We start from the raw sequence: 21,454 nt of genomic DNA, 5'->3' as shown, positions 1-21,454 counted from the left end.
TGACTTATGTCACTGGTTCTGCTTTAGTTCCTGTTTAGAGCCTGGTTTGTTCTCAGCTTCGCTCATGTAGAGGGTAAAGTTGTTACTTAAGTAAAAGTATCACGTGAAAAAATCTACTCAAGTTAAAGTATTTAAGTATCTGTTCATCTGTTAAAGTGTAAATGTAGTGAAACTGATTCAAAATGAGACGTATTTTGTTCAACAGAAACTATTTCTAAATTTTTCTTCTGTATTTTTTTGTATTTATTTTAGTTTTGCTCAAAGCTCAAAAACTTGTCAAGATGTTTAAACGAACATGGCAAAAATAACCCCTCCAATCAGATGAAAAGTACTTTTACCTGCGTCTCCATGGCGATGCTCAGTGCTTTGACCTTTTACCTCTCATGACAGACCTTTGACCTTTGACCCCACGACCTTCTGTCGCTCACCGATACAGCTCCAAACGCCGTGACGTCACCTGCGTAAAACTCTACTGCTTTGACCCGGAATGTTCCACGGTGTCATATTAAACACGCATCGCCATGGAGACAAGCAGATGACGCGTTCAAGTTACAAGTTACAGGTCTGAACTGTGGAAAGGCGAGTCTGCTCACTGTATCTTCCACAGGATACAGGAGAATACAGGGTTTTTTAAGGTTCTGGTTTAGCGACAAAAATGTGTTTAAAGCTTCATTGTGGAACATCCCAGGTAAATCCATAAAGACCAGCAGGTGGCAGACCCTCCTCCAGAGAAGACACGGTGGCCCTTTAAGTCCTGGGTCGACACAGATGTTTTGGTGTTTGCGTTCGGGGGCTTGTTATTGTTAAAACCAGAAAGTTAAAATGGGTTTATAGAAAAAGAGAGAGATGAACTTTATTCCAAACACTCGATGACAAGTGACTAAACGCTCCATTATTCACAGTTACGCTTTTCAACAGGAATTTCAAAAGTGCCGTGGGACTCGTCTGGATCGAGTATACATCCCCTTTAAACACCGGGATCTGTTAAAGTCACACTGCGGGACATTTCCACTACGGCAACACGAGCCAACGCGACGTAAACCTGTAACTTCTCAAAGACGAGGGTCCGCCGCAACCTTGTTTCCATGGAGATATTGTTCCATGGTATTACATTTTCCACGGTAATGCGTTGAATTTGAAGACCAGGTTACAGGTGAGATCTGCGGAGAGTCGATCCAGCTCACAGAAAGAATGCATGTTGTTTTTAAAAGGTTTGTGAAATGTAAAGACGTGTAACTGAATAAACGCAAAATACAAACGTTTAAAAGCACATGTCAAACTCAAGGCCTGGGGGCCAAATGCGGCCCGCCATGTCATTTTATGTGGCCCCCGACAAGGTCAATTTAAATGTATGTTATGTTAAAATGTCAGTTTATCAGGAGTTACGCAGTTATTTTTTATATCTTTGCAAATTTGACACAAACCATTTTGCTGATGTGGCCCTCGGTGAAATTGAGTTGACTTTACTTTAAACTTTAAAGGTTCTGTATTACGCAAAATTGACTCTCACCACCTTGTGATGTCATGAAGTGGTAGTTTTCAAGTTAACAGCTCCTTTTACTTGAGTAGAGATTGGTCATTTCAGGTCTAACATCATCCAAATGATTCAAAGTGAAGGTTTATGGAGTTTAAAAACACAGTGGAGCACTTCCTGTATCACCACATGATGACATCACAAGGTGGAACGGAGTGTTTTCAGGTTGAGAGAAGAACGCAGCCTAAATATGCAGGTTTGTGTGTTTAAATGTGTGAATGAAACAAAAAAATCATAACTCCAGGTCTGTTTGTGACGAGGAAACAACATTAGAACAAATCAAAGAATAGTGTAAAATTAACCCTTTAATGCTACACAATGGAAGACTCAAGACAAAAACAATAACATATCCCTGATGACAGATTCCCACCAGAAAAGTAGTGATTCTTTAAATGACTGTGACATATTTAAATAATTACTTTGTGTCTGTAATGAGTTACAGAAGTTCATAATTCGACCGGCCACAGCTCAAATCTCATTGTAAAACAGAAAAATAACCAGAAATGTCCCAGTACCTCAAAAGAAAAAGTCCCCATGATAAAAACTGACCCCCCAAAAATGATTGTGTCCAAACACTAAAAAATATTTGAAGCTGAGAGCCACAGACCAGAGTCGATACACGGAGTCAAACGGCGCATTTAGCACAGGTTTGACAGAGACTTTGTACCGTTAAAAAGACTTGAAAGATTATTTTTAATGAAATGTGATGTTATTCAGGTTATAAAGGTAGAATCTCTTCAATTTGTAGTAAAAAAATGTTTAGGAGGAGGCATGAGGGCCAACAAAAATTGGTCTGCGGGCCGTATTTGGCCCCGGGGCCCTAGTTTGGACAGCCCTACGCTAGAAGGAGCGACCTCGGGGAAAGACGGCGTCTGATTTGTCTGTTATTAATGTTCATATCTTGATTTACAGACACAATAGTGAAATAAACCCCAGGATCATGTAGAGCGGGTTAATGCGAACATTTAAGACCAAAATGACGAGGTTCATTGCAGCAGATACAGAGAGAGGACACAGTTTTTCAACGTAAAGTCAGACTCACCGAGACGCCATTTATCGACGTGAGACGTTGATGTGTCACTGCTCCAAATATTGTCTTAGTCGTTTCTGTGGGACTCGCTGTTTCTTTCATCTACAAACGGAGGTTTTGCCAGATGACATCAGCGGGGCCCCTGACGTGACTCCATATCACAGGACGGGGATTTCAGCTCCCCCACAATCGCACGACCGCCCCGTGTGCTCCATGTGTGAGGAGGACGAGCTCTGCGGGGCGGCGCGTCACACACTTCAGATCGAAAATGTTTTTACAAATGATTTTTATGAAGAGCCGTGAATTCCTCTGTTTTGAAATAATTAGTTTTCTGTATTTTATTGTATTTTCTCTTATTATAGCTGTAGAAATGATGGAGAGAGGAGAGGAGGAGAGAGGGGGAGAGAGAGGAGTGAGAGAGAGAAAGAGAGGATGAGACAGGAGGAGAGAAAGAGGAGAGGAGGAGAGGGAGGGAGAGAGAGGAGTGAGAGCGAGGAGGAGACTGAGAGAGAAGAGGAGACAGGGAGAGATGGGGCGAGAGTAAGGAGGAGAGAGAGAAAGAGGAGAGGAGGAGAGGGGGGGAGGAGAGGGAGGTATGAGGAGAGAGAGACAGGAGAGGCGGAGAGAGAAAGAGGAGAGGATGAGAGAGGAGGAGATAAAGAGAGGAGAGGAGGAGAGAGAGAGGGAGGAAGGAGAAGAGGAGGGGGGTTAGGAGAGAGGGAGAGGAGAGGGAGGGATGAGGAGAGAGAGAGGAAGAGAGAGGGAGGGGGGGAGAGGAGGGGGAGAGAGAAGGAGGAGAGGAGGGGGCGAGAGAGAGATGGAGGAGGAGAGAGAAAAGAGAGGAGGAGAAAGGAGGAGACAAATAAAGGAGAGGAGCAGAGAGGGAGGGAGAAGGAGACAGGGAGAGAAGGAGTGAGAGTGAGAAGGAGAGAGGGAGGGGAGAGAAAGAGGGAGAGAAAGAGGAGGAGACAGAGAGAGGAGAAGGAGGCATGAGGTGAGAGAGAGAGGAGAGGAGGAGACTCTGAGAGAGAGGAAAAGAGAGGGAGGGGAGAGAGAAAAACAAGAGGAGAGGAGAGGGAGCGAAGAGAGGAGAGAAGTGTGAGAGAGCGGGACGAAGAGAAAGGAGAGGATGAGAGACGAAGAGAGGAGAGGGAGGAGAGGAGGAGACAGAGAGAGGAGCAGAGGAGGAGAAGAACTTGTAATCTAAGATCTCACGCTCGTCTACATCTAAAACCTGGAACTGAAATGGAAAAAAAAGCTTCGGGTGATTTCACGTCCCAAAAATACATTTCAAGGACGTACAGTAATAATCAGAGTATCGACTTACAGCTCTATACATGAAGCTGGAAAGTGTTTTTGGGGACAGTATTCATGGTGTGTACTTTTTCTTTGCTCTACTGGGACATTTTGGGTTATTTTGTGTCTATATGATCAGATTTAAGCCGTAAAAGTTTGAATAAATAACTTTCCTGAGTCAAACTAACGACTAAAGTGTTTCATTCTGCTGCTTATTGTAGATTTAGAATAGTTTTTGTGGTTTAAACCTGCTCTTCGGTTGTACGTCTGTGGCGCAAATGAGTTTCAATATCATCGTTTATCGTCTATATTTACTTCAGCGATACATATAAAAGTGCAAAAACCCAAACCCAAAACAGTAACTGAAATAATCCAAACGCACGTGCTCATGAATAACACAGACCGGGCAGCGTTCACCTTTAAAATCGTTCAAACGCGCACATCACACAGCGAGGAGGTTGTACGTTTCTTCGTAGTCTCCGTCGCACTGGCGGAGTAAATCCTGAAGAACATCTTTGTCAAACTGAGGGAAGTTACTCATCAACTTCATTAAAGCCCATTCAAAGTCCGGTCCCGAGGCTGGAACAGAAAAATAACAAAAAATAAATGAGTCCAGATGGATATCTCTGTGACGGAGCGACGCGAGTCTGAGACGACGCGACTCGAACCGGCCACAAACACGACTGTGACGCAGGTGAAGCTAAGCGCGTCCCTCGTCACGGTTCAGTCCTCGTCAGCAGCCGCGTTTGTTCTGATACGGACAGACTGTGATTGGCTAATGTACCTGTCAATCACGCTGGAACCAAGACAAACTTTATTAAGCCGCTTTGTGACGTCGACTACAGCGTTCAGCTCCAGTCAAATGAAGCTAATCGAGGCTAGCGGTTACAGCGGCGCATTTGGAGGCAAGTTTTATATTTGGACTTCCGCCGCGAGTATCATAGCAACCAAAGAGCCAATCCAGAGCGACGATGTTGAAGGTAACGCCTCTTCCCGCCGGCGTCACTGGTTTAGCAGGGAGCGGGCGCTTAGCAACGCTGTCAATCAAACCCGTTGCTAACGCTAACGGGAGTGAGCTTAAGGAAAGAAGGCGCCTGATTTGTCTGTTATTAATGTTCATATCTTTGATTTACAGACACAAAAGCGAAATAAAAACGGCAGGATCATGTAGAGCGGGTTAATACGAACATTTAAGACCAAAATGACGAGTCTGACAGCAGCGGTTACAGAGAGAGACGTCAATTTTCTACAGTAAAGCGCGCCCATGATCACTTCCTGTTTGTCACGCGGCGGCTAGCAGGTTAGCTATGTCCATTTATATAAATATCAGCATTCAGGTTCAAAAACAGGTTCAAAAACTTCAATAGATAAATGATTTGTAATAATAATAATAGTAATACTAATAATAATGACAGGCTTCACAAAAGCCAAGACACACAGCGTTTTAAAGAAGCAATCAGGTTTTTAATTGGAGACATCACTGACTGACAATGTAATGTTTAACCGAACAAGCCTCAGAGCGGAGGAGTCAGTCAGGTTCCTCTGGTTTTATGAGTTTAAGAGAATCCCGTCTGCACCCGCCTATAATTACAGTATATACACTCACTGTTCAACGAGAGAGAACATTTAACCACAACAAAGTCAGAATATAGACTGTGTAAATGGACAAAGCTAACCTGCTAGCCGTGAGCATGTGCGCGCTTCTGACCCCATCGAATCTGGCTCCAATTCACTTTCTATTGAAAAACTGTGTCTCTCAGACTCGTCATTTTGGTCTTAAATGTTCGTATTAACCCTCTACGTGATCCTGAAGTTTTTATTTCACTATTGTGTCTGTAAATCAAGATATGAACATTAATAACAGACAAATCAGGCGCCTTCTTTCCCCCGAGGTCACTCCCGGTAGCATTAGCAACAGGTTTGATTGACAGCGTTGCTAAGGAAAGGGGCATTACCTTCAACACCCTCGCTCTGGATTGGCTCTTTGGTTGCTATGATACTCGAGGTCGAACTTCCAAATAAGAAACACGGCTCCAAATTTGCCGCTATAATCGATTAGCTTCATTTGACTGGAGCTGAACGCCACGTCGCGCTCACTTAATCCACTTCTTTATACAGTTTATGAGTCAAAACAAAGACGTAATTTGACTAAAAGAAAATATATTACACAGTTTTTCTGATTGTCACAAAGGGAAACGTCTTCGCTTCTTTAAATCGCACCATCGTTTCCATTCAAACCTTCCATCCCGCACGTATTTATAGGTTATAGGTTTATTTCCCACGCGCTGAATCCCCGGAGGTGTCACCTGACTACACATTATGAAGTCCTCGCTCTCGTCCTCGCTCCGTAAAGCCTTTGATTCATCACAGACTAAACACTCCATCACACTAAGCATGAGGTGGGTCCCCCGGTGTCACACGTCTGATTTAGCGTCGGTTAACCAGAGCTGACCGGCCGTGAGAAAGATCCCGCGGCGTGTTACGTTTGAACCTGCGTGTGGCTCACCGTCTGCAGCTGTGTGCGCGCGGCAGGACTCGGGTTCTGGAGGAGACGGAGAAGACGAGGACGATGATTCACCGCACACCGTCTGACGCTCCACTCTGTCCAGAAACTGTGCGTTTGTTCTGTAAAGCAGCAAAGAAAGTTTATTTTTACAGAAAAATGTGTATATTAAGTCATTCAAAGTGCTTTACAGAATAAGAAAGACATTAAAATCACACAAATCAAAGCAAAAATAATCATAATCATTGATGGCGGTTAATATTTTTCCATAATTTCTGTTTTTTACCAAAAAAGAACAGTTTAAAGGCTCATATTAACCTACTTTGTTCTTTCTTTTCGAGCTAAAATAAGAAAAATGCGTGAAATGCGCGTTAAATGTCCTGCACATATGTACATTTACTACTTTCATATATAAAAAATGAACTGAAATTAATGAAATACTATTAAATAAAATGATTGTACAGGACACTGAAAAAGATTTACAGTAACACAAAGCAGAAGTCAAACAAAAAACTGTGAGAAATAAACAAAACTATAGCTCTCCGTTTGACAATTTGACAATTTTAACCTTAAGAAAGAAGCACATCATTTCAGTTCTTCATTTGTTTGCTCCATTAACTGAAACACATCTGGATTTAACATGTTTTGACTTCAGCAGATTTAAAATGACGCCAACTTCTTAAATTAAAACATCCAGCTCTTGGTTTAAAGTCGTTCTGTATGTTTTCCAGAGATATTATATTATTTTTAACTCTATGAAGAATCTCTAATGTTTTAATTATCATATACAGTATCCCTTATGGAGTTTTATTTCTTCATTTGTAAATAATCCACAATTATTATTATTATTATTATTATTATTATTATTATTATTATTATTATTATTATTATTATTATCATCATCATTATTATTACTATTATTATTTTATTATTATTATTACTATTATTTGTATTATTATTATTATTATTATTATTGTTATTATTATCATTATTATTACTATTATTATTATTATCAGCATTATCATTATTATTACTATTATTTTATTATTATTATTAGCATTATTATTATTATTAGCATTATTATTACTATTATTTGTATTATTATTAGCACTATTATTACTATTATTTTTTATTATTATTATTACCACTATTATTATTTTTTTTTATTATTATTATTAGCATTATTATTACTATTATTTGTATTATTATTATTATCATTATCATTATTATTACTATTATTTTATTATTATTATTAGCATTATTATTACTATTATTAGCACTATTATTACTATTATGTTTTATTATTATTATTAGCATTATTATTACTATTATTAGCACTATTATTACTATTATGTTTTATTATTATTATTAGCATTATTATTACTATTATTTGTATTATTATTATTACTATTATTATTATTAATTTCAATTTATCCATGAAAATAAATAATAATAAAGTCAGTAGTTGCACAGACACAACAGCAGGATGACCTCATGTGAAACAATATAAAAAAAACACACAAACATAAAACACACAAATATGAAAACGATACAAATATTCAGATATAAATGCACCTCTTGTGGTCCCGCTGTTTTTCTTCCAGACTCATTCTCACGTTGCCCGTGTCACTCTGCGGAACAAATATCTATATATGTGTAATTTATAGAGAAACAGATGACAAACGGTCACTTTTTTATACAGCATTTTTCCATCTCCGAGGCTCAAAGCGCTTCATTTATCTCTACAGTGTGTTATCAGCTCCAAACATGAGGCTGTTGTAAAGATAAAGCCTCACGCTCAACTGCACAGATACGTTTGTAGATTCCACAGCGGCCAAATTAAGATAAGATAACAAAAAAAAAGTAGCAGAAGTCCAAAAACAAACAAACAAACTAAAGATTCTGGCTGGGATTCACGATAGATGAGACAGACCGACTCCAAAGTGAGTCAGGGGGAGACTCTTGGGTCATGGGTCGGCCTCAGCCACTGGACCGACGGAGACAAACCCACTCCCGAACGGGTCAGAGCCGCCATGATCAGCGCCCCCTCAAGGTCAACGTGTGAACAGGAACAAGCCCTCTGACCCTATGTGGCAAACCCCCCCCGAAAAACTTGAACCTCACTGCTTTTTTTTTTCTCTTCTCTTTAAACGTTCCGCCCTTTTCCCTCTTATCTCTTTACTGTTTCTATTTTTTTTTTGTTTTATTACTTACCGATACAGACGCGCACACGCTTCCACGCCCGTATAAGAAGATAAGAAGAACAAATGCCATTGTTATTGTCTCCTCGCCCTCGTCAAACCTGGACGTACGCGCTCCCTCGTCGCTCAGGTCAAAATGCGTGACGTCTTTTATCGTTTGCGTCGTTTCTAATGTCACAAAATATGTTAAAAAAAGCAGTAAATCTTATGTAAATGTCGTTCTCAGCTATAGCGCACGGGCTAAGCGGCGTTCACAGACTGGTTTTCTTTCGGTTTTATATTATTTTTGCTCGGTCATTTCAGAAGAAGTAACATTTTCCAGTTGATTCATGTTCAGGTTTTCAACAGAACTGAGGGAACAACGACCCGGAAAAGCACAGCCCGCCTGCGTCAGCTTAACACGGAATCTCCCGTTTACACAATCGAGATCTGTGGGTCTTATGAAAAGGATTTACGAAAGAACAACACATCCCCGAGTCCCGCTCCAAAGCACGAATGATTCTGCTCACCTCGGCCTCACACGGGACGGATTTACATAAACGTTGGATCGCGGTGTGACTCTAAAGTGCTGTGTGTTTTCTCCTACGACAAAACCCACAATGTCGATGAAACGTTCTGCACCGACAAAGGCGCCTACGAAGGTTTTTTTAACTTTGAGAGAGTTTAAACGAGAGAGAAATGTGAGAAAACGTTAACTCCCGTGTGAGAAAAGTGTATAAAGTGTGTGGTGAGGGGTTTTACAGACAAAAAACATAGAGAATAATTACAAAAATAAAGCTGATACTTCGCGGATTTCACCTGTTTGTGGGTTATTTTTAGACAGAAGACGTCAAATATATGAAGTAAGATATGGAATTATGTAGGGAGTTAATATTTTCTTTGTACTACTGCGTAACTTTTTCTTATTTTTCTGAAGATTTGAGCTGTGAAAGTTTGAATAAATAACGTATAAGACTCGTTAAAAGCTTTGTTTGTTTATTGCAGCTCCTGTTCTTTAAAAAAACTGCACATGTCGATTTGTTCTTTGGAGGAAATCCCACTTTTTCGTGTCAGCGTCGTTATGTTTTTTTAATATTATCGTCTATCGTCCATGTCTGTGTAATCCATCAGTCGTCCTAAGAGCCTGAAACAACTGACTGAAACAACACGAAGCTGCATGAAATCTAAACAGGCCGCTTCCTGCGTCATGACGTCGTTCACAGCGGGACGGTGACATCATCTCCGGCAGATACTTCCTACTGTTTCGCTAAGGCCCTGACTCGGCGAAATGCTTCTAGGTTTCCTCTGTGAACTCTGGGAAGTCCCGAGCGCTGTCCTCTCTCCGCACGCTCGCTCTACGGGGCAGCCGCTCCCTCTACGGGGCAGCCGCTCCCTCTACGGGGCAGCCGCTCGCTCTACGGGGCAGCCGCTCCCTCTACGGGGCAGCCGCTCCCTCTACGGGGCAGCCGACCGACCCACAGGAGAAAGAAATCCACTTTAACGCTAAGGGCCAACCTCAGAAAATATTTGGCTTCCACAGAACCATTCAAAGACTTTGGAACGAACGATTGGCCAGAGGATGAAGGGGATGTGCCCGGATAGAGACTTCAGGGCCGCGTCTACGGAAGAGAGGGGCATCGCACCATCAGACTGGTTCAGACCTGGTTTAGTCCTGGTTTAGTCCTGGTTCAGTCCTGGCTTAATCCTGGTTCAGTCCTGGTCCAGTCCTGGTTCAGTCCTGATTTAGTCCTGGTTCAGTCCTGGTCCAGTCCTGGTTCGGTCCTGGTTCAGTCCTGGTTCGGTCCTGGTTCGGTCCTGGTTCGGTCCTGGTTCGGTCCTGGTTCGGTCCTGGTTGAGTCCTGGTTCAGTCCTGGTTCAGTCCTGGTTTAGTCCTGGTTCAGTCCTGGTTGAGTCCAGGTTTCAGTGAGGTCCCATTATTGTACCTGCTTCACTCTGTGGACCTGGGCCTGTGAAGACCGTCCACAGCTACACACAGCGAGGATTATGGGTATTTTAACATACTTTTACTCAGCTGTGAACTGCGGCCTCAGGCTCTGACCAGAAACAAATCATGAGAAAACACATTGAGCTTAACACTAGTCCAACTCGAGGCTCATTTGGGGAAGGGAAGGCCGTGGTATTTGGTCAGAAAACAGCCCAAAGTCACAGGGAATTACAACAACGCCCCTTTCCGATCCGACGGCCAACGCTATGGGGCTTGACACTGAACCCCGAGACCAGTCGAAAGAGTAAGACTTGTGTTCCAGCGTCAGATTCAACTATCAGGAATCTCAAACGCGCGGCCTGGGGGCTAATTACGGCCCGCGAGATGATATTTTGTGGCCCGCGGGACAATATAAAAGCTTAATGTTAGTGTGGCGTTACCGTGTTGCGTGTAGAAGGTTCCATGAAATCGGTAAAAACACGTGTCACTTGTGTTGTGTACTCCCGTCACAAAAGATTCAACAAATATAACGTAAGTATATCCATAAAATCCACAAGAATTGGCGGATTTTGTCATGTAGCTTGAAAACGGCGATGACGTTTTAGAAGATTTTAATAAAGCCTTTTTTTTTTTGTGGAATAATACCAGACTCCAGACGCCCACAGATAATTTGAGTTTGACATCCTTCGCTGTAAATATAACCGGCATTGCTAACATGCTAGCCGCCGCGTTACAAACAGGAAGTGAACACGTGCGCGCTTCCAGCTTCGTCAACTCTGTAACTGCTGCTGTCAGACTCGTCATTTTGGTCTTAAATTGTTCGTATTAACCCGCTCTACATGATCCTGGGGTTTTTATTTCACTTTTGTGTCTGTAAATCAAGATACAAAGTCGTACTTACAGAGGTAGCGACGGGTTCAGGGATTCGTGATGGGGCGGGTTTAGCAGACGCAGCCTTTTGTTCAAATCCCTGCAGAAATCGATCGGTCACCCTGTACAGAAGATAAAAGTTCATGATGAAAATAATTAGAACTAAATGAAAATAAATACAAGAAAGAGCTGAAATCAACAGTGCGCCCCGGCAACGCAAGTTTATTTGTATAACACGACTGGTCCACACAGTGATTCAGAGAGATTTACAGAATAAGAAAGACGTTAAAATCACAATACAACAAATCAAAACATAAATAATCATCATTAAAAGAGAAGAGGCAGAATAAAACGTTTTCAGTCACAGCAGATAAACAGAACAGTCTGAGTCTGGATTTAAATAAAGTCAAAGTCAAGGCCTGAGTCACATCGTCAGGGAGAATGTTACAGGTTTTCTGGTGTCCTGGTTAATCCTGATTTAGTCCTGGTTTAGTCCTGATTTAGTCCTGGTTTAGTCCTGGTTTAGTTCTGGTTAAGTCCTGGTTAAGTCCTGGCTTAGTACTAGTTTAGTCCTGGATTGGTCCTGGTTTAGTCCTGGTTTGGTCCTGGTTTGGTCCTGGTTTAGTTCTGGTTTAGTCCTGGTTTGGTCCTGGTTTAGTCTTGGTTAAGTCCTGGTTAAGTCCTGGTTTAGTCCTGGTTTGGTCTTGGCCTCCCGTTGTTGCCCAGAGTCAGGACTAAACCAGGACTAAACCAGAACTAAACCAGGACCAATCCAGGACTAAACCAGGACTTAACCAAGACTAAACCAGGACCAAACCAGGACTAAACCAGAACTAAACCAGGACCAAACCAGGACTAAACCAGGACCAAACCAGGACCAAACCAGGACTGAACCAGGACTGAACCAGGACTAAACCAGGACTGAACCAGGACAAAACCAGGACTAAACCAGGACTAAACCAGGACTGAACCAGGACTGAACCAGGACAAAACCAGGACTAAACCAGGACTAAACCAGGACTGAACCAGGACTGAACCAGGACTAAACCAGGACTAAACCAGGACCAAACGAGAACTAAACCAAAACTAAAACCTGTAACATTCTCCCTGAAGATGTGACTCAGGCCTGGACTTTGACTTTATTTAAATCTGTTCTGTTTATCTGCTGTGACTGAAAGAGTTTCATTCTGCCTCTTCTCTTTCATGATGTTTATTTACATTTTCATTTGTCGTATTGTGATTTTATCGTCGTTCTTATTCTCTAAATCTCTCTGAATCTCTGTGGGTGTGATTCCTCGGAGCCTGACGCTGACTCCTGTCTCCTGCTTTTGTTTTACTTGTAGATAATCCAAAGAGGGTCCTTGACAAGAATTTTTCCTCTGACTCTGCCCCGCGCTGTAATCTAATAACATATGATTTAACAACACGAGACAAGCTGCTCTGGCTAATACCAAAGAGCTTTTACGCATCCTCCCCTTTAAGACGTTTCTGTACGTCTCACATTTACGATAATTAACTCATAATAACAACAACTCTTAATAATTCCGTTATATTTTGGTTTGAAAAGCGATGTAAAAGTGTCAATAGGTGCTTGATTTAACGTTGTAAAAAAAAAAAAGAGAAAGGAATTTAATCATAACTTGTATAAATTTGATACACGTCTTGTCCATGAGGGGGCGCACTACTGCCTCCCTGCTGTATTCTCATGTAATTACACGTGAACTTCGCTTAAAATAGTGATGGATTTACGGCTCTTTCATGGGATCTGAATCTTTTATGTCCATTTAAATGACGGAGGACGATGTGAAAACTCATTTTTATCTACAAACTCATCGCGGAAAAGACACACGGCAGAGGCTCCGATTTGTTTAAAATGGTTCAAACTGAGAGTGGGAGTGAGTTTACTCTTTCAAACGATGCATCATCTAAATAAAACTGTGCGCTACAATAATAATTTACTGTTATAACTGTTATGATGATGCCAGATGTTTTATTTTTGCACAGAGCTCTCACTCCACTGCTCTGCTTCTGTTCTCATTCTTGAGCGAGTTAATACGAACGTTTAAGAGCAAAACGACGAGTCTGACGGCCGCAGTTTTTCAATAGAAAGTGAATTGGAGCCAGAGACGATGGACGATGATCACTTCCTGTTTGGAATACGGCGGCTAGCAGGTTAGCTATGTCCATTTATATATACAGACTATCACTGATACTTATTGGTCAACAGTTTATTCAACAGGGGGCGCTCTCCTTGGGAAAAGTCACGTCCCATTTAAAGCTTGAACAGACCTGGCAACTAAGAGCAGAGGCCACTTATTTCACTTTATTAATTTTATCTTGATTTTATTTATTATTTATTTTGATTGTATTTATTTATTTTATATTTATTTATATTTATTTAATTTTCCACAATGTATTTTTTTTAATCTCTACACATTTTTTTTTTTAAATGATATTTTTTTTGCTAATATACGTCACTACTCTGTGTATATATCCAACTGTATCTGATTTATTATTACTGTATAACTTTTGTTTTCTCATCGAAACTGGTCAATATGCCCAAACCCAGACTAATTATTTTTATTTATTTATGTATTTATTTATTTATGTATTTATTTATGTTTGATATTTGTTTTTTTGTTGTTGTTTTTTTGCCTTTTTTCCATGTTAACGTGCCTACAGTCCTGTTAGTTTTTGTGTTTTTACGTCAATAAAAATACTTGAATAATAAAAGTTACAGGTGCTGGCCATGATCCACTTTTTTATTTATTATCATTTTGTATTATTGTAATTATTTCTTGGACAGGAGTGATGTGAGTGTGAGTAAAGTGTGTGTAAAGTGTGAGTAAAGTGTGTGTAAAGTGTGAATAAAGTGTGTGACCTGTGTCGATCCTCTTCAAACTGCTCCCTCCTCCTCTCCTGGTCTCGTTTCTTTTTCTGCTCCAGTTTCTCTGCCTAAAGACACAGACGCAGCCCTTAAAATCACACAGTCTGTATTACATAACTCAAGACATGTATCTCTATGGTGGAATGTTCCGCAGTTGCCATGGAGACGCGATGCACACATTAGCAAACGCCGTCTAAACGTTTTAAGATCGTCTAAAAAAAAAAAACTCAAGAAAAAAACACAAACTGGATTTAAAGAGAACATTTTCAGGAGATAAATCTGAGTGTTCATGGTCCTGTGATTAGCTGAAAAACTGTTGGCTAATGCTAATGCTAATGCTAGTTAGCTTGTGCCTCTAAAGTTATTTGAAAGGGACTTGTTTAACAGCACAAATCAGCTCACCTGTTGTAGTTCAGATAAATCAGCTCCTCCTGGTCAGCTTGTGTTAAAACAAAGCTCAGATTAAAGTCTAACAAAGCTTCAGACAGAGCAGTGCCTACAGTTAGCGTCACACCTTCAAGGAATGTTAACAACATCAGAAGCAAAGTATCAAGTTTATTTTATTATTTTATTGTCACTGCAAAAGGTAAAACTAAATTATTTTTGTATTCTGCAAGGAGAATGTTCGAGGCTCGGGTCACAACAAAACGATTACTTGCTGCTGTAGCTAAAATACGTTAAATAAATGAGTGAAATATGACACAAAACAAGCCAAACACAAGGCAACCTGGCATCACTACAGCTTAAAATGTCGCCCATGACAGTTTGGACTTCTCATTTTACCAAAACACACTTGAGATTATATTTACATTACATTATATTTGAGATTTTACTACAAATTTTCAACAAAAACAAAAAAAAAGTTCCAAATTTGGCAGTTTTTTAGGTTTCAAATTTTACTTCCTGGTTGTAAATGATGACATCACACTAGGGAATTCCATAACTGTTACCTAGCAACCATGTCGTCAACTGAGCCCAAACTCCTCTAATGTCAAAGAGATGATTATTTGATTATTTTATTTGATTATTTGATTATTTTTATTGAAGTAAAATGAGAAGAAAACACTTTAATTTAGTTGAAATAATATTCAAAGTATAGAAAAAAAAATTGTTGTGGATTGAAATGTCCCAGCGTGACGTCATCAGTGTGATGTCATCGCGTTTTAAAACTCTCTACTTCCTGTAATTCTCAACGTATTTTTCATTTTTTTCTTCCCAAACTGCTTCTTGATTGGTATAAAACTACAATTTATATTTACAGCAGGTTTCATCTCACCAAATGAATCATCTAAACCTCGTCATACACAGTTTAAACATCGGCTGGTGCTAGACTCTACTGACATCTAGTGGCCAGGTGTTGCACTACAACACTGCACAAACCAGTGAAGAGTTAGTTTAAATATGTTTGATGATCGATATACGTTTTATGTCAGTGTTTAAGTGTTTATTTTCCCCATTTTACACATTTTAAACTCCATAAACAACATATTTTTATTTTACCTTTGCTCTTTGAATGTCTTTTTTCTCCTGTTCCTTCCTCTCCTCTTCTTCTTTCCGTCTTTTCTTGTCTTCCTCGATTTTCAACTTTGCACAAAATAAATCAGACGTCATTCCTAATACGTAGCTGCATGTGTTATCTAGGGATGCACCGATACCGATACTCGTTTTATGATATCGGTTCAGTCGGTACCCGTCTTTGCGTCTTTAATTAAGCTGTTGACAGGCAGATTTTGGACTAGAACGTTTCATATGTTTGAGTTTTTATCACACAAAGCTGTTTAATATCTGCCTCAAATGGACGTGATTGACAGGTGGATTAGCCAATCAGAGAAAAGCATGGTCCGTCCGTATTAGAAAAAATAAAATAAATAATAAATATTCAAAAAAACTAAAAAATAAAGGACAAAAAAATTACAGGGAGCTGAAAAATATGGTGGATTTCTGCAGAATCAAAGAGCGAAACATAAACTCTGTTAATCTGAGGTGAGAGAAAAGTGATTTTATTTGTAAATCAGAGGCGACCAATGAGCTCCATCGTTTCACATGCGTCAGTGAAATAAACTGATCTGATTGGACGGTCATTTTGGTTTTAAAATGTTCGTATTAACCCGCTCTACATGATCCTGCGTTTTTTATTTCACTCAAGATATGAACATTAATAACAGACAAATCAGGCGCCTTTTTTTACCCCGCTCCCGTTAGCGTTAGCGACAGGTTTGATTGACAGCGTTGCTATGCGCCTGCTCGTTGCTAAACAAGCGGTGCGGGCAGAAAGCGGGCGTTAGCTAAAACAGCCTCGCTCCTGATTGGCTCTTTGGTTGCTATGATACTCGCAGGCGGAATATCAAACAAGAAACTCAGCTCCAGATTCGCCGCTATAACTGCTAGCCTCGATTAGCTTCATTTAACTGGAGCTGAACGCTGTGGGGACGTGAGACCAGACTGACATCAATCTGTATAAAAAAAACTACAGAGTGATTTCAGTTCGGACGCGCCAGGCTAGTTCAGTTCAGTGACGACGTGAAGGACGGGTTACAGACAAGAGCCAGTTCTGTTAAACGTAAGGAAATAAGAGCCGTTTTCCATCCTGTATCGGTATCGTTTGGTATTGATCGGTATCGGAACTAAAAAAGCTGAATCGGTGCATCCCTAATCTGATCATCCCAGTTCGAAAAGTGTAAAAAAAAAAAGTACCTTCTTCTGCAGTTTAGACGCGCGCTGCTGTTGACTCTGCTGCTCCCGAGCCTCCGCCTGCGTCACACTGCCCCCTAGAGGCAAAAACATGTCACTGTCACTGTTTAATCAGCTGTAGAAGAAGAAGAAGAAGAGAGGTTACCCAGTCTGGCAGGAGTCATGTGCACAGGAGCCGACCTCCGAGCGTCTCTAAAGGTTTGAAATTGTTGTTCTTCTCTTTGGGCGACTGCGGGCGACATTTTGTGGCGTCAGCGAAAATAAACAAACCTGTCAATCAAACGTGTCACTCACTCTCTGTCAGGTTGTTCCTCCGACTCTGATTGGGGGGGATCACGGTGTACCCGGTGTACCCGCTCTGACTGAAACAAAACAGCACACGAGAGGAACGTTACTGCAAAAATAAAGTTACTCCAAGATAATACGCAAGTAAAAGTAAAAACGTATTTGGGAAAAGTACTGCTCAAGTAAAAGTAACTTAAAGAGTAACTCGGGACGTAACATCTGATTTATTACGTAACATAACGAGAAGGAGAAAACATGAAATAATCCAAAAAAATCAAATATTTAACTGAATCTGAGGAAAAGCAGATGTTCAGATCGTTTTATTTTGGCGGCGACGTTTTTGTCACTTACTCGCAGTTAAAGAGTCGGGACGGGGAGAATACTTATACGTATAAAAGTATTTGGCTACAGAATACTGAATAGACAAAGTAAAATGTATTTTGTAAAGTACTCTGTTACATGGGCCAGTCAGAGTACTGTGTTCTGAATACACAATACTTTTACACCAAAACGTGACACACATTACAAACAGATTTAGACTGAATGAGGAAAGTAACTGTAATCTGAGTACTGCAAATGACAAAAGTAACTGTAATCTGAGTAACTGCAAAAGAGTTACCAAAACATTTACTCGAGTGAGAGTACTTTCACTTAACAAAAAAACCCTCAAAGAGTAAATACTGCGAGAAAAGTACATTTTTAAAAAGGATATTTGCATTGAGTAAATGAGTACTACCAGTGACATCAGGACAGTGGTGAAAAGTAACAAAGTACAAGTAGTAAAGTACTGTACTTAAGTAGAGTTTTTAAGTATCTGTAATTTATTTAAGTACATTTTACAGTGTGTACTTTTTACTTTTACTTGAGTACATTTGAGAGCAGTATCTGTACTTTCTACTCCACTATATTTTTGAACAGGACTGAAAAGTAAAAAGTACTTTTCATCTGATTTGAGGAGTTATTTTTATCATGTTCGTGGAAACTTCCGACTGAAGTAAATTAAGATTCATTTTGTTTCTATTAAACAAAATATGTTTCATTTTAAATCAGTGTTTTTACATTTACACTTTAACAAATGAGCAACACTTGTGTCAAATACTTTTACTTTTTATTCCTAAAGTACTTAAATGCTTTTACTTAAGTAGATTTTTTCATGTGATAATTTTACTTTTACTTGAGTAACTTTTTACATCTGTAACTGAACTTTTACTTAAGTAACTCAATGGAGAATCTAGAAAACACACACACACACACACACACAGACATATACACACAGAGACACACAGACACACAGACACATACACACACGCGCGCCCGCACACAGACAGACACACACTTAAAGCACACGCAGACACACACACGCACACACACACCCCCGCACACACACAGACACACACTTAAAGCACACACACATTTCCTAAACATTTGTAGTTTCAGGTTCTGATTCAGTGAAACGAAAGTGAAACTAAAATCTTCCAAAACAAAACGTGCCTTTTCCACACAGGACTTATCATCACTGCTGATTTAAATAAAATGATAGTGAAATAATCCGTACTATCGCATTAAAGAGCAGCTCTGTAACATTATAACCTGAATCATTCCATGTATTTGGAGCTGGACTGAGTCACTCACGGCTGCGGCTCTTGGACTCGTTCAGGCGCGCGCAGATTCGGGTTTTCAGATGATTCGCTTCTCGGAGGATTCGGATCCCTGTGGTTCTGTTGGGGTCTGTGGTTCTGATCAGGATCCATCGTCTCAAACTGTTGTCACTGACGATACCGGCTCCTCTGTGCGTCCTGAAGCACGAGTGTCCTCATAACACCGCGCTCTGTACCGCCCCCTGCTGGACAAGAGGAACAACCAGGATATATGTGTGCAGTTTAACCTTTTATATACATGGATTATAACCATTTATATACATGCATTTAACCAATTTATACACATAGATTTGACCAATTTATATAAGTGCATTTTACCAATTTATATATATGTATTTGACCAATTTATAAATTTATATACATGCAGTTTACTATTTATACATATGAATTTAACCAATTTATATACTCGCATTTAACCGATTTATATACATGCATTTTAACAATTTATATACGCGCGTTTGACCACTTTATACATAAAGGCATTTAACCAATTTATACATTTTTACATATGCATTTGACCAGTTTATATACATACGTTTGGCCAATTTATAAATTTATATATATGCTTTTGACCAATTTATATACATGAATTTTACCTATTTATAAATTTATATACATGTATTTTACCTATTTATAAATTTATATACATGCAGTTTACCTGTTTATACATATGGATTTTACCTATTTTTATATATAAATTTTACCAATTTATACCTTTATATATGCATTTGACCAGTTTATAAATTTATATATATGCATTTTACCAATTTATATATATTCATTTTACGTATTTATACATTTATATACATCTACATACATTATATGCATCAGCCTGTTTGCTCGACCCTGTTCCAATCAGACTCCTCAGAGAAGCCCTCCCCCTAATAACAGATTCCATCCATAACATAATAAATATGTCGTTATATATATATATATATATATATATATATATATATATGTCGTTAGAAAATGGCCACGTTCCTCAGTCCTTTAAGTTTGCTGTGATTAAACCCCTTTTGAAAAAACCTAAATCCTGATGAATTAGTCAACTATAGACCTATCTCTAATCTTTCCTTCCTCTCAAAAATTCTAGAACGAGTGTTGGTGAAACAGCTCTGCCGCCACCTGCAGGACAATAATATATTTGAAAATTTTCAGTCTGGATTCAGAGCTCACCACAGCACAGAGACTGCACTGCTTAAAGTAACAAATGACGTACTATTAGCTGCTGATAACGGGCTGGCTTCAGTCCTGGTCCTACTGGACCTCAGTGCAGCGTTTGACACCATTGATCACAACATTCTACTGCAGAGGTTAGAATGTGACAATCAGAGGGACCGCCCTCAAATGGTTTAAATCCTGTCTATCAGATAGGTACCAGTTTGTTAGTATAAACCAGAGCACCTCTCCCTGTTCTAAAGTAGCCTGTGGTGTTCCACAAGGATCTGTGCTTGGTCCTATTTACTCTGTATATGTTGCCATTGGGGAACATTATCAGAAAACATGGCATTAATTTTCACTGCTACGCTGATGACACTCAGCTGTACTTATCAATGAAACCAAATCAGACTGATCAAATAGATAAACTCAGTGCCTGTGTGAAGGACATCAAAACCTGGATGACCTTGAATTACCTGCTCTTAAATCCTGAAAAAACAGAGGTCATTGTCGTTGGTCCCAAAGGTCAAAGAGATTCTCTGTCGGACCAGATAATCTAACTCAACAATGTGAATATAGCTTCTAGCCCTACTGTAAAAAATCTTGGAGTCCTATTTGATCAAAATCTCTCATTCACAGCCCATATAAACATAGCTTGTAAAACTGCATACTTTCACCTGTGAAATATAAATAAAATTAGAAATATTTTACCTAAAAATGATGCTGAAAAACTCATCCATGCATTTGTTACTTCCAGACTTGATTACTGTAATTCCCTGCTTGCCGCCTGCCCCAAAAGTACTATAAAGTACTATAAAGTACTATAAAGTACTATAAAGTACTATAAGGAGCCTCCAGTTGGTCCAAAATGCAGCGGCCAGAGTCCTAACAGGAACTAAAAGAAGAGGCCACATCAGTCCTGTACTAAAATATCTGCACTGGCTTCCTGTCGAGCTTAGAATCAAACTCAAAATCCTCCTCCTGACATACAAAACCCTAAACAGTATGGCCCCATCCTATCTGCAAGATGCTATTGTCCCGTCCCAGCCAAACAGAGCACTCCGCTCTCAGAATGCAGGACTATTAGTGGTTCCTAGAGTGTCCAAAAGTACAGTGGGAGGGAGAGCGTTCAGTTACCAAGCTCCTGTGCTATGGAATCAACTCCCTGCTGATGTTAAACAGGCCCCACAGTCTCTGTGTTTAAGACCAGGCTTAAAACCTTCCTCTTCGGTATAGACCAGGTTACATAGTGAGGGAGTTAGGGACAAACCCGGGATAAGAGGCTGCAGTAGGAGAGAACTGGGGGAAGTATGGCAACCTGAGCACTGTCCTCTGCTTTGTCCTATTGTCTCATCAGCAATGCTCTTCACATGTTGTCCCCTGTCCCACTCCCCCTGTGGAGTGTAACTCTTTCAGA

The 21,454-nt window shown here is 40.0% G+C and overlaps 1 protein-coding gene across 2 annotated transcripts; it reads right to left on the bottom strand.

The window, feature by feature from the left end:
* Positions 1 to 1,744: 1,744 nt before the first annotated feature.
* Positions 1,745 to 19,049, bottom strand: epsti1 (epithelial stromal interaction 1). Of its 2 annotated transcripts, none has more exons than XM_033987062.2 (10): positions 18,854 to 19,049; positions 17,231 to 17,298; positions 17,082 to 17,165; positions 16,940 to 17,013; positions 15,746 to 15,829; positions 14,240 to 14,313; positions 11,390 to 11,480; positions 7,939 to 7,994; positions 6,367 to 6,485; positions 1,745 to 4,439 (listed from the first exon to the last, which is right to left on the bottom strand). In XM_033987062.2, the coding sequence occupies exons 1-10, from the start codon at positions 18,970 to 18,972 to the stop codon at positions 4,303 to 4,305; spliced, it is 906 nt and encodes a 301-aa protein (XP_033842953.1). In that variant the 5' UTR covers positions 18,973 to 19,049; the 3' UTR covers positions 1,745 to 4,302. The 2 variants fall into 2 exon arrangements, with proteins under 2 accessions (XP_033842953.1, XP_033842954.1); XM_033987063.2 differs by having other exon boundaries at positions 6,367 to 6,461.
* Positions 19,050 to 21,454: the final 2,405 nt, after the last annotated feature.

The sequence above is a fragment of the Periophthalmus magnuspinnatus genome, chromosome 21 (genome assembly GCF_009829125.3).
Source record: "Periophthalmus magnuspinnatus isolate fPerMag1 chromosome 21, fPerMag1.2.pri, whole genome shotgun sequence".
NCBI lineage: Eukaryota > Metazoa > Chordata > Actinopteri > Gobiiformes > Gobiidae > Periophthalmus > Periophthalmus magnuspinnatus.
Note: the sequence above shows the minus strand (reverse complement) of the source record. Positions and strands in the feature narration are given on the sequence as shown.